This window comes from Polypterus senegalus, chromosome 7 (genome assembly GCF_016835505.1).
Source record: "Polypterus senegalus isolate Bchr_013 chromosome 7, ASM1683550v1, whole genome shotgun sequence".
Lineage (NCBI taxonomy): Eukaryota > Metazoa > Chordata > Cladistia > Polypteriformes > Polypteridae > Polypterus > Polypterus senegalus.
In genome coordinates, this window is record NC_053160.1 from 45,398,728 (window position 1) to 45,412,020 (window position 13,293).

Sequence of the window (13,293 nt, forward strand, 5' to 3'; positions counted from 1 at the left end):
ATTGTAATCTTTTTAGTTAGCCAATAAAAGGTGTCATTTTGCTTGACTTCTCACTAAAGACACACTTTGTAAAGCAGGTTTTTCGGAAAGTCACTTTGTCAGGTTTATGACATTTGCTGTTGCTGCTGTGAGACTGTCAGTGTATGGATGAGATAGTTGGCTAGTAACACAGAAGAGGAATATTTAATAGACAAGTTAAATTAATTCATATTTCAGATGTTACACCTGAGGGTTTCATTTTCCAAAACTTTGCCTCCATTTTTAGATCTGTTCCAACTTTAAGGCTACTTTTGTGAAGTCAGTCTTTTCAATTTAAGATTTTTTTACTTCAGAATTCCTATAAACCAGCCTTTGTTCTGTTGTTTTCAAGCTACCTCACGTAAGCGATCACACATTGCTATTACTTATGCCTGTGCACTCATCCAGAATTGGTCTGACTAAGTGAAGGAACAACTCGTAACCAGAGATTGCAACACACTCATCTCTGGACCATTCACATATGTCTCATATGTGCGTGTGTCAAATTGAAGTTATTAAAGTAATAAAAATTACTTTGGTTAAAAAAAAAACAAAGAACGATACAAATTTGGTGTTTGCTGGCTCATCTTCAGGAAGTAAGAATGCCATTTCAGTAACCCCACTAATTGTGTGTCTCTGAGATCATGTCATTGTATGTCGTATGACTGCAGAATGTCTTGAGCTTCAAAACAAATGTCCGGCCAGTATATAAATAAATATATGTTGTTTATGAATGATGTGTAGCTGGATGTATGTAAGGTGGGCACCCCATCCATATTTGGGTCCTATCTTCCACCCAGTGCAGCCAGGATAAGCACTCTAAACTGGGTAGGCCAGTCAAAAAAATGGATGGTGGGATGGACAACAGAAGCCATGTTTATAAGAATGCAAGTGTAAATGCAGTGCTTCTGTTCCTACCTTACGGCTGCGTATGGCACTATATAAAAAAGCAAATAATCTTGTCATTTGCTTAAAACATGTGAATCATGTATGTGTATTTCACAATTAACTCTATAATGGTATTAAAGTGCCAATAAAGTGTCTTAAAAGATGGATTCTTCCATTCTATTAAATCAAACCATGGAGGCTTTTTAAGTAATAGGTGGAGTGATTCTTCACATGCCAAAGGTTGAGAGCCACTTGTATTGTTTATATGGGCTAATATGTTAGGATGTACTAGAATATTTTGAAGCTAATGTTATTTTTTATTTTTATTTTTGTTGTCATTTGTGAGTCACAACTAGGATAGGGCATAGGGCAAATGTTCTGTCCTACCCTCTGCTTACTCTGCCAGTGAATGAAGAACACAAAGGTTCCCCCAGGGACAAATGAAGATCTGTCTACTGATTCAGTGCTCTCTGGGTTAGAGACAGAATTTGCAGTTATGACAAGGTGACAGTCATATCACATTTCAGCAAAGGGTTCATCTGGGACACCACCAATAATAAGAGGAAATTAAGGTTGGCTGTGGTGGGCTGGCGCCCTGCCCAGGGTTTGTTTCCTGCCTTGCGCCCTGTGTAGGCTGGGATTGGCTCCAGCAGACCCCCGTGACCCTATAGTTAGGATATAGCCGGTTGGATAGTGGATGGAAGGACAGTCAACCATCCTAACCAAGTTGTCTGTTACATTGTAGGAGGAAAAACAGAGAAAATCAGGCATGCTGCTGCCTTTACAGGAACACCTTTTGAAGCAGGTGAACATGACGAAAGGACCCATTACAGGGTGATGGAGGAATGCAATACATTATGCAATTGAGGCAAAATGGTACTCATCTGTAAAACCATATTTGCACTGCCCAAAATATAGGAAATGAGCAAACTCAAGACATCTTTCTGCAAATTACGCGTATTTTAGAAAGAAAGCAATTGCTTAAGAAGGGTTGCAGGAAGAGAACACCATTCAGTCCATTATTTTTCAAAGAATTTATATAAGCTAACTAATTACGGTTTCATCTCCATTTTCTATGGGTAGGCCATACAACATGAACTGGGGTATTGAAAGTTATAATGGCTCTTTCAGTTCATGTCTTCTTGATACTTTTACAATAATCCTCTCAACACAGATCAAATTTGAATCAAAGTGTAATGGAATAGTATATAAAAATAAATACATTATATCCATCTTTTTTCCTAAATTGCTTATCATGAGAAGAGTTGCAGGAATCCCTATTGTATTTCAGTAGTGTTCTCTTTTATTCAGTGAAATACTAAGCAACCAACCATTATTTCAACTGAAAGGAGTGATAAAATACTGGCAGTTCTCAGTGTCTTTCTCGATTTTAGACATTAAAGTGTTTTACATTTTCTGCTTTACCGGTGTGGAACGGGACCCAGACACAGACAGACGGACAACGGTTTAGCACCCAACACACTCATGTTTATTATAAAATATTTACAAATAGTCTAGTGCACAACCCAGTGCCTCCAGCACCGATCCCCCAAAGTCCAGGCCTCACAGTTTCCAGTGCCTTCCTTCTGGCCACCTCCACTCCTCTCTCTGAGCTCCGTCCTCTTCCACCCGACTCTTGCTACTGAATGAAGGGAGGCGGCCCCTTATATACAAGCCCGGATGGTCTCCAGCTGCTTCCCGGCAATCCTCCGTAGACACACCACCACGTGGCGGAAGTGCTGGCTGCGCACCCGGAAGCCCTCCGGGTGTCCCCAGTCTTCTTCCCCCCAGCACTTCCTGGTGTGGTGGAAGTGCTGAGGTCCAGGGTTCTTCAGACACCGGGGCACCCCCTGGCGGTGGCCACGGGCCCCTACAGGGTTGGGCTTCCAAGCCCTCTACCCGTGGCCCTCAGCACAACCAGGGCGGTCGCACCCCTGTGGTCTGGAGGAGATGCAAGCCCTCCTCATTTCCTCCTGGGCGTCCTGGCTGGGTACCACCACCAGCCGCCTGCCACACTGGGTTTTTTTGACACAGCATCCATCAATGTTGTGATGCAAATTTACATTTTTCACAATGGACAGATTTGTTTGAACATGTTAGCTTTATCAGATCAGGTATAGCCAGCAGACAATTAAAGGGATCCTTCAGTGAGCTCTTGTGTGGGAAAAGCCCTACCATGTTTCCTATAGTTATTGTCCATCTCTATTCTAAATAGTCCTTGTAGACACTTTCCTGCATATTAAAATTTTTAAGCTACAGTATATGCTTGGCTGGTATTATAGCTTACCTCTTAATTTTGGTTCTGATTGGTTGTAATATACATTTTTTCTTGTTGTCAAATTCTGTGCTACAGCTTTATAATGTTTGTAGTACAATGAGCACCCATGTTTTTTGTTCACATTAATACTTCCTGCACAGATGACAACTGCACAGAGCTAGATGGTGGCCGTATGTAGACACTTGTTTTTCAGCATTTCAACGGCTGCTTTTCGCATAGTTACTTTTTTCTTTTTATGATCTATTATGATCTTTTATGATTTATTGATCTTGAATATTGACCTCTAGGTAAGAGAAAATGACACATATTACTGGAATAAAAAATCCACACCATGCATCACTTCTGTAGATGCCTTCCAGGTCAATAGAAAGGTCATACCAAGCGAAATGTGGTCAATGTGCTAATGTTTGAACATGCCTGTTTTACAGAATGGAAAACTGTTTGCTTTAACTACGTGACCAGTCGTTTTAGATTCCAAACCAGTATCCTTTGAGGAAATCCTTTCATTTTCATCTTAAATAGGTGAATCTGTCATTCAGAAGTAAAGTCTACAAACATAATTAAAATACCTTCTGTCAATTTTAGTCCCACAAAGCAGTTGCTGCACATTATAAAAATACAAGTAAATGTTTAGCAAAGGAGAGATTAAGATATAGTAAAACTACACAAACTTGTAAATAAGTTGCTACCTAGATGATAATGGTTTTCTAAAACTTTATTAGCATTCGTCATTGAGGAAAAATAAGTATGCTTTCAACATGTTTTTTAATGCTGATAAAATAAATTCAGGGAATATAAGCATGTGCAATATATATAAACAGAACATTAAATAACAATATGGTAAGAAATTGAAAAAAAACAAGCAGCACACTCGCCCCAATTAGAACAAAATACACAAATAGGTATCTTTGAATACAAATATGGCAGAATGACAAAGGTGAGTCCTGCCTTGCGCCTTGTGTTGCTGGGATTGGCTTCAGCAGGCTCCCGTGATAGGAGACCTGGGTTCACTTCCTGGGTCCTCCCTCTGTGGAGTTTGCATGTCCTCCTTGTGTCTGCGTGAGTTTCCTCCTGGTGCTCTGGTTTCCTCACACAGTCCAAAGACATGCAGGTTAGGTGCGTTGGCAATTCTAAATCGTTCCTAGTGTGTTTGTGTGTGTGTGCGCGCCTTGCCCAGGGTTTGATTCCTGCCTTGCGCCCTGTGTTGGCTGGGATTGGCTCCAGCAGACCCCCGTGACCCTGTAGTTAGGATATAGCGGGTTGGATAATGGATGGATGGATGGACAAAGGTGACACAGTTTGAGTATGAGCCAGACAGTACAATCAATATGTGACACAAGGCATGCTTCTGGTGCTGTGTCAATCCATGAAACAAAATGCAGATTTGTTACATGTGTTACAAAAATAAAACACACATGGCAGTTAAACTTTTAAGTTTAAAGATTAAATGTAGAAAAGGAAGTCAGTGTTGTCCAGTCAAACAGGAAAGCTGTAAAGCCTCCCTCTTGGACATGACGATTGCTAGTTCCTTGGCCAGACCTTCCGTATTTAATTTGTTGTTTTTGGCCACGGCTCCCATTTTTAGTTGCGTGGTAGGTTCACTTTACACGGAAGTCACCAGAGGGCTGTAGGAACCAAGAACAAAAAACCCAGTCATATACTTATGGACCCTCACACCCTTTAAAATAATTTTGTCGAGATATTCAGAAAACTTGCCTGTTGATGAACCAAAATAGCTGACTTAACTGAATGGTTCTCCCCTTTGCAAAATTTCTAATGGTTTTAGATTTTTTTATGCTTTCTTGTTAATTAAACAGCCACACAATCATTGTTTGGTACAGAGTTGTCATGTCTTTCATATAATAATTCAAATGCTCTCTTTTGAATTTTTTTTTTGTAATCTTGTGTTTATGATGGCTTGTCTGTGGATTGTCACTCTTTGCTCATTTAGAATCACCTTCTTTATTTATGTTACCTTTTTTTGATCTCTTACACACCTTCCTCTTTTGTGCAAGTCGTCTCACCTTTTGATGTTTTTTTCTCACTGATTTTTTTTAATATTCTTGACAACCACTTTGGACTTCCTACATTTGTCCAAGACCTCCGTTGTCACAAAGAAATTCCCTCAAGATTTAAATCTCCCAGGTAAACATCAGATTTAGAGGGGGCTGATCACTCAGTGATGTGATTACAACCGAGATTTCATTTGCGAAAACTTTGCCTATGTGATTTACTTTGCAGTAATGTAAAAGTCACATGAAGTTTGTAAACTTTAAGCTATAATTAATGTTTTAATACTTATATTGTTATGGCAGAGGTACACCTTTCCCATCAGAGGCTTAAAGGTGTTTCTTAATGGACTGACTAGCTTTTGTTGCAGTCATTCATTAGCTTATGTAAGGCTCCAGGCACAGACTGTATTGTACACCGCAAGGCATGTCATATGCTACCATCGTTTTGTCAAAATGGCTGTTTGAAAAACAAGGAAAGAAAACAAAGAGCACATACACTTTAAGCTAGGCCATGCTTGAGGCTCTAACTGTGGATTAGGAGAGCATGTATTCATGCACAGCATCACTGGTAATCCATGTTTACCTCTTCTACCGGTTGCCTTTTGTGGCTTTCTGCTTGAATGTTACTAACACTCTTAAGTATAGCTAAGGTAATCCTTAAACAGTGGTTATTGGCCACGTGATAAGAAGCTTGTAGCTGAGGTGAAGAACAGTGTCGTGTGTATTAAGAAACCAGCTGGAGTCGGGGCATCTTGTGCATGTGTGCCTTTACATTGGCGGTGCGCTACAGAGGGGCTCTTGAACGATATAGGATTTTGTGTGAGACCAATGACTATCGCATCCCACCCAGCACATTTGAATCAGTCAGCCTTTAAGCAGCAAGCCAACCCCCTCCTCAACCGTCCACTCGGATTACATCATTTATACCTGGAAACAACTTTGTACTTTCATAAGCAGGGTTTTCAGTAATGTGAGGCCACTTTGGTGCCCTTGTTTTGGCCTGGATGCTTGAAGGAAACTGGCAACTAGAGGACAAAAAATGAGCTTTAATATTCAGGGGGCTAATTCCAGGAGCAGGTGTGGCTCAACAGGCACACTCCAAGAGAAGAGTGAACAGTCTTTCTTTCTTTTCTATTATTACAGGATGGAAGATGAGGCAGTGCTAGACAGGGGTGCCTCCTTCCTAAAGCACGTCTGTGATGAAGAAGAGGTTGAAGGTAAAACGTTTTCTTTATTTCTTATCTCATAAATCTGTACTGTCTTTTAAGATATTTTGTGCTGATCTGTGGTATTCTGTATACTTCAAACCATTCATCCTCCTGACTTCATTTTATTCTCATTTTCCTTGCTTTATGCCAGTCCTAACCTTATTTTTTAAGCTGTGCAGATCTTTCCTTCCTTCTAACTTTTATTTGGAGTTTCATATCAATAATAACTTCTACTTTTATCTATCTATCTATCTATCTATCTATCTATCTATCTATCTATCTATCTATCTATCTATCTATCTATCTTCTTTTCTTATGCTTTAATGCGTTACTTGATAGCTTTCGTTGATTGCTGAGAAAAGTATGCAAAAAGCATTCTTTGGGTGATTTGGAGCAGGAAAAAAACAGAAATAATTAAATAGTCTTTGAGGACGACCATAAAATAACATTGGAAAAATAACTTTAATAATAAAGAATCTGGTCTCCAAATTTTTTGTAATATATACTTTTTCAAGTTTAAACTATATATGGAATTTTATACCTGCAATATGTATAATGTTTATTTAAGCTGCATACCTTTCAAACATGCTGAGCAATTTTTTAAGATGACACCAAGCATCAAAACTTGGAATAAATATGTATAGTGGAAGTAAGAGGCAAAAGTCTGTGCACTTTTTGTATTCAAAATGCATTAATTCCAAAACTTTCTCAGCAAAAAAACTCCATTAGCTATTCTAAAGTGAGCTGAATTGATTGAGCCAGATATTTAAAGTATGCGAAAATCAACACTTGCTTTGCTTAAATTATCATCCATTGGACCAGTACAGCGCTATGAAAAGGTAGCAAATAACTGTTCAGTAGAAGTTTGTTATTAATTATTTTAAATGTGATTAAATTAGAATTGTTAAAAAAGACAGGAAATGTATCACATTCAAGAAGAAATGTACTGATGGCACCGCTAGGCACGTACCCAGTATATAATGGAATGTATATTATGTAAAATATACACCTAGCAACCTAAGAATAAGACTGTTATTTTAGTTGGCAGACTTTTTTCAAAATAAGCCCTTCAACTTCCATCTAAAGTGAGCTTTATACTTTACATTTTAAAATGTCTTGTAAATATTGACAGAATTAGTCATTTGCTATTATTGCTTTTAAGATGACTGATCCTCTAGTATATATTAGAAAAATCAACATTACGTGTGTGACATGTTGAAATGAATTTGAGATGTCTTTTACTTAAAAACACAGACAATGGTAATCCTCTTTTTCCTGCTTTCTGTCTAATTCCATGTATGTTCCTGCATGGTCAAAATCCTCTAGCTGATTTCCCACAGTGCCCACTGCACCCTTCGGTTTTCACAGTAGTGATCTTCTTTGAAATGTCTTGCTCAAAGGTTATGAGTGTGCTTCTGTGACATCTTCAGTTTCTTTTTTTAGTATTCCCTTTTATAATTGCTGAACAATTTAATCATTAATGTATGTTGCAAAAAAAAAGACTAATAATCCAGATGGTATTAACCTATTGTAGCTAAAACATATTTTCAGAGAAACATCCTGCAGGAATACCGATATGTATAAAATATGTAGTAGTCTGTTAATATAACCGATTAATTGGAAAAATGATTGGTTGCTAAAGGATGCAATAAATGAACGACGCAGTAACATAAAAGCATACATCCAAAGGAAATTTGGAAAAAAAAAGAGACTAGGAGGAGAAAAACAGCTGGTTAATGACCCAAAATCAAACTTTGTTCTCAGCATGTTTTGTGAAAGAAGGAACGGCAGAAATTTTTGAGCATTTATGTCTCTTGTGTTCAGACATTTCTCTGGATGCTCTGAATCTTTTAATAATATTATGCACTTCAGAAGAGGACACCCCCAAATTATTTGCAAGTTCACGTTGAGGAATGCTATTCTCAAATTGTTGCACATTTTACCTGCGTAGTCTTTCACAGAGTGGTGATCTGCTCTCCATCTTTACTTCTGAGGGACTCTGCCTCTCTGGGATGCTCTTTTTATACCCCGCCATGTTACTGACCTGTTGCTATTTAACCCCATTAGTTGTGAGAAGTTGCACCAGGTGTCTATTTTAGCATTGCATACATTTTTTAGTCTTTTGTTGTCCTGTCCCAACTTTTTTGAAACGTGTTGTGGGCATCAAATACAAAAATATTTTTTCATAAATCAATACATTTTCTCAGTTTCCACATTTGGTATGTTGTTTTTGCTCTATTTCCAGTTTAATATGAGTTTGAATGATTTGCAAATCATCACTTTCTGTTTTTCTTTACATTGTACTTTTTTGGAAACAGGATTGTACATTAAATAAAGGCACATTGACAATCTTTGCTTTTCTTCTGTTCACACACTGGGTAGGCTTTATGGTTCATCCTAAAGCGTTACTGTGCATCCATCCATTAAGCACTGTATAACCCCCTCTTTTACTGGACCTGGTTGTAGGGGAGCAAAAGAAAGTCAGTAACTATTTTGAACATGACGCTGGTCTGCTGCAGAGCACATTTACATTCTGCCACACATAGCTGCAGCAGGTATATTTAAAATAGGCAATAAATCTAAAATGTTTCTCCTTGTGTAAGGTATCAACAAAATTACTTTGTAGTCTTAAAATTATTTTTACCTTTCAACTGATCTTCAATCTTGCATCTTTCATACCCTTTTCAGAGAAATGTATTCATGAGGTTGCTTCTACTTTGACACATGCCCACCTTGGTATAAATATCTAAAAATATCAGCTATGGCCAACTCATTTCAGTTTGAAGTAATTCTGTCTAAAAATTAGCCAAAAATCTTTCTTATTGAGCATGATCAGTGCTGAACTGGAAAGTGCAATGACTGAAAAGTAGAACCTCACCCTGAATGTCACAGGTTAAACGAAAGTCAACATTTCATTGTTTCCATTGATTGAAGCAGATTTTCAACTGTTAAGCAAATATGTACCTATCTTACTTTTTCATAATAGTGGTCTTGATAGCCACCTTGCTTAATTTACCTAGCATGTGCATGGAGTGTAGTTTTGCTTATTTTTCAATGTTCTTTCTTTCAATAAGTGTATGCAGATTCTTTTAAGTTCGAGTACTTTGAGATCAGGGATTGAGCATTGTTGTCAAGGAAGATTAAAGGAGAATGCAACTGTGCAACCTGTTCTATTATCATGACAGTAATTGTAAGTGGCACATAACTAAACAGAAAGGCTGCCCTGAGTAATCCATGGGTTTTGTAAATGGGCAGCTTTTTTTAACAAGCTTTGATTGTACATTCTATAAGAATGTACAAGCTACATCTTTAATAATTCTATTACAGCACCCAAAGTGATGGAGGATATTATTAATAAATTTCTGCCAAAAATATCTAATGATATCTTGAATAAGAGAGTGAGAAGCTTTTTGCAAGCTTTTTGTAACTAAAGGCCAGTTGACTAATTTTTATAATTGGTATGTTTTTGAAAGTTTGTAGAACAGGCATCCTGGGAACTTTTCGAGAAGCAAAGAGTATAGTTGCCTCTCTGTATAGTCAATATAACATAAACAGTCTTGGCAGCTGTGTTTCTTGTTCCTTTATCCATTAATTGCAGCTGCATTACGCTATTAACAAACTTAATAGAGCCATCAATTGAGATTCAACCTGGTATTCCTCAGTTATTTTGCTGATGTTATAGCCAATGGGCTGCGGGTCTTAAACTGGAAAAAATAGCTTCAAGTTAGGCTTCCATTGGCGTGTTTTATTACTCGTAGTAAATCGTTTAAGTTGTATGATGTAAAATGTGTTTTGATAAAATTGTGATGCTCTGTATGTTTAAATTTATTTGAGATACGTATGAAGTACATAGGCGGCAGTGAGTAGTGCTGCTGCCTCACAGTTAGGAGACCCGGGTTCGCTTCCCGGGTCCTCTATGTGTGGAGTTTGCATGTCCTCCCCGTGTCTGCGTGGGTTTCCTCCGGGTACTCCGGTTTCCTTCCACAGTCCAGTGACATGCAGGTTAGGTGCATTGGCGATTCTAAATTGGCCCTAGTGTATGCTTGGTGTGTGGGTGTGAGTCTGCGCACCCTGCGGTGGGCTGGCACCCTGCCCGGGGTTCGTTTCCTGCCTTGCGCCCTGTGTTGGCTGGGATTGGCTGCAGTAGACCCCTGTGACCCTGTAGTTAGGATATAGCAAGTTGGATAATGGATGGATTGATGGATGGATGAAGTACATAAAAGAAACCTTACAAAAGAATGGTTGTTTATGTATTCATTCCTTCATTTTCACTTTTCCTATGAGGCTCATGGTGGCAACATACCAAGCTAAACTAAAGAAGCCACCCTATTTCTTGTACCTTTTTCAGCTACTTCTGGGGAAATTCCTGGATTCTCCTAGGCTAGTCAAGAGATATAATCTGTGCCACATGTCTTTGACCTACCACTTGATTTTTACTGGTAGATTACACCTTCTACATCCCCCATGGAAGGTGCCCAGATGGCATCCTACCTACATGCCCAAACCACTTCAACACGGCTCCTCTTAATCCAGAGAAGCAGTGGTTCTACCCTAAGTGTCTCTAATATTGGTGCGTTCTTCTTTCTTTCATGGAGTCTGAGCCTAGAAAACCTGCAAAGTAATGTGAGGTAAGGATGATGATGTGAACTGACTGATAAATTGAAAGTTTTGTTAAAAGTTTTTAAAGACTTGGCCCTAACTTCACCATCACAGCCTGAAACAATGGGTGTACAACTGTTGATTCTATGAACAGTCCAAGTCAGAATCTGTGGTTTCCACTTCGAACCCCATAACTTGATGTCTTTATAGTTCATTGCATGGGCATATTAATGCCAAGAGGAAAAGTAATCCTAGTAATATGCAGAAGCAGGATGTACAGAGTCAAGGCAGAATGGTGGCAGATTATAAGTAAAAGCAATTCTTAATTTGACACTTTTAGTTGCACTCTGTTCTTGGGGTGTCTGCAAATGTAAAATTTTCTGTATTTAGTACTTTGCAAGATCATTTTCATTTTATCCGTAATAACTACTGTTGCATTCCCCCTAGCAGTAAGTTTGGCCTGTTCTAGGTGCCCGATCCTCCCATTTCCAAGTATAGACATCCTTCAAGTTAATTGCGTAGTGTCTGTATGACCTGGCCATTTAGATCCCATCTGTTTAAAAAGACATTATGAATTTATATGTCTATGTCTGTCAACAATCACCTGATTTGACCTTCTGTAGTCCTTAGTGTCAGTTGGACTAGTGTGAGGCGCAGACTGAATTTTTGAGAACTGTTCTTCTTTAAGGTTTCAGTAAGGCTTTTACAATTTCTCTCATAGAACTGTCAGCTCTTCTTTATCTGTGCCATTTTTTTCTGGTTTTGAGTAATGCATCAGGGTGTTCTTGCATGAGACTCTGAAACACTGGACGAGACCTGCAAGTCCGCACCTCTGATTCCTTAAATGTGCTCCAACTATAATGATTTCCACCTATGTAATGGTTGAAGTGTTGTCAGTGGGGTTCACATTGTACTTCTAAAGAAGCGTGGAGTGTGCTATATAAAATAGTATTGTCATAGAACGTCTTGTAAATGACTGGAGAATGTATAGTCTTATTTAGATTTATATTCCTGTTAAAGATTTGGTTTTAATATCCATGCACAGTCCACTTCCTTTAATTTGTCTCCTACAGTAGCAGTGCACTCCCACTACCCACATTGGATTCTATTACTCGGATCATCCTCTCCCTTGATATATTTGTGCACCATCTTTGCTCCTATTGTGTGCCTCAGGTTCTCACAATACACTGCTCAAAACAAATTAAAGGAACACTTTTTAATCCGAGTATAGCGTCAAGTCAGTGAAACTTTTGGGATGTTGATCTGGTCAGTTAAGTAGCAGAGGGGGTTATTAATCAGTTTCAGCTGCTTTGCTGTTAATGAAATTAAGAACAGGTGTACTAGAGGGGCAACAATGAGATGAACCCCAAAACAGGAATGGTTAAACAGGTGGAGGCCACTGACATTTTTCCCTCCTCCTCTTTTCTGACTGTTTTTTCACTAGTTTTGCATTTGGCTATGATAAATGTCACTACTGGTAGCATGAGGAGATACCTGGACCCTACAGAAATTACACAGTTAGTCCAGTTTCTCCAGGATGGCACATCAATGCGTGCTCTTGCCCGAAGGATTACTGTGTCACCCAGCACAGTCTCAAGAGCATGGAGGATTCCAGGCTGTTGTAGAGCTGGACAGGGCCCCTTGTAGTAGGTCCTTAACCCATCAGCAGGACTGGTATCTTTTCCTTTGGGCAAGGAGGAACAGGATGAGCACTGCCAGAGCCCTACAAAATGACCTCCAGCAGGCCACTGGTGCGAATGTCTCTGACCAAACAATCAGAGCAGACAGACTGAGGGTGGCCTGAGGGCCCGATGTCCTCTAGTAGGCCCTGTGCTCACTGCTCGGCACTGTGGAGCTTGATTGGCATTTGCCATAGGATACCAGAATTGGCAGGTTCACCCTGGGTCTGGAGAAGCCGTGGAGAACATTATGCTGCCTTTGACATCGTTCAGAATGACCGGTTTGGTGGTGGGTCAGTGATGGTCTGGGGAGGCATATCCATGGAGGGACGCACAAATCTCTACTGGCTAGACAACGGCACCTTGGCTACCATTAGGTATTGGGATGAAATCCTTGGACCCATTGCTGATGCAGTGGGTCCCGAGTTCCTCTTGGTGCACAAGAATGCCCGGCCCCATTTGGCAAGATTATGGAGGCAGTTCCTGGAGGATGAAGGAATTGATACCATTGACTGCCTGTCACGCTCCTCTGACCTAAATCCAATATAATACCTCTGGAACATTATGTTTTGGTCCATCCGACACCACCAGGTTGCACCTCAGACTGTCCA

General features: G+C 39.4%; 1 protein-coding gene across 5 annotated transcripts in view; it reads left to right on the plus strand.

Annotated features, from left to right (window-relative positions):
* slc4a4a (solute carrier family 4 member 4a) overlaps positions 1 to 13,293 on the plus strand; it is a 279,906-nt gene that overhangs the window by 51,005 nt on the left and 215,608 nt on the right. For all 5 annotated transcript variants that reach the window (XM_039758567.1, XM_039758571.1, XM_039758568.1 and 2 more), the window contains exon 2: positions 6,340 to 6,413. In XM_039758567.1, coding sequence (XP_039614501.1) covers positions 6,340 to 6,413 — 74 coding nt within the window. The remainder of the gene's footprint in view (positions 1 to 6,339; positions 6,414 to 13,293) is intronic.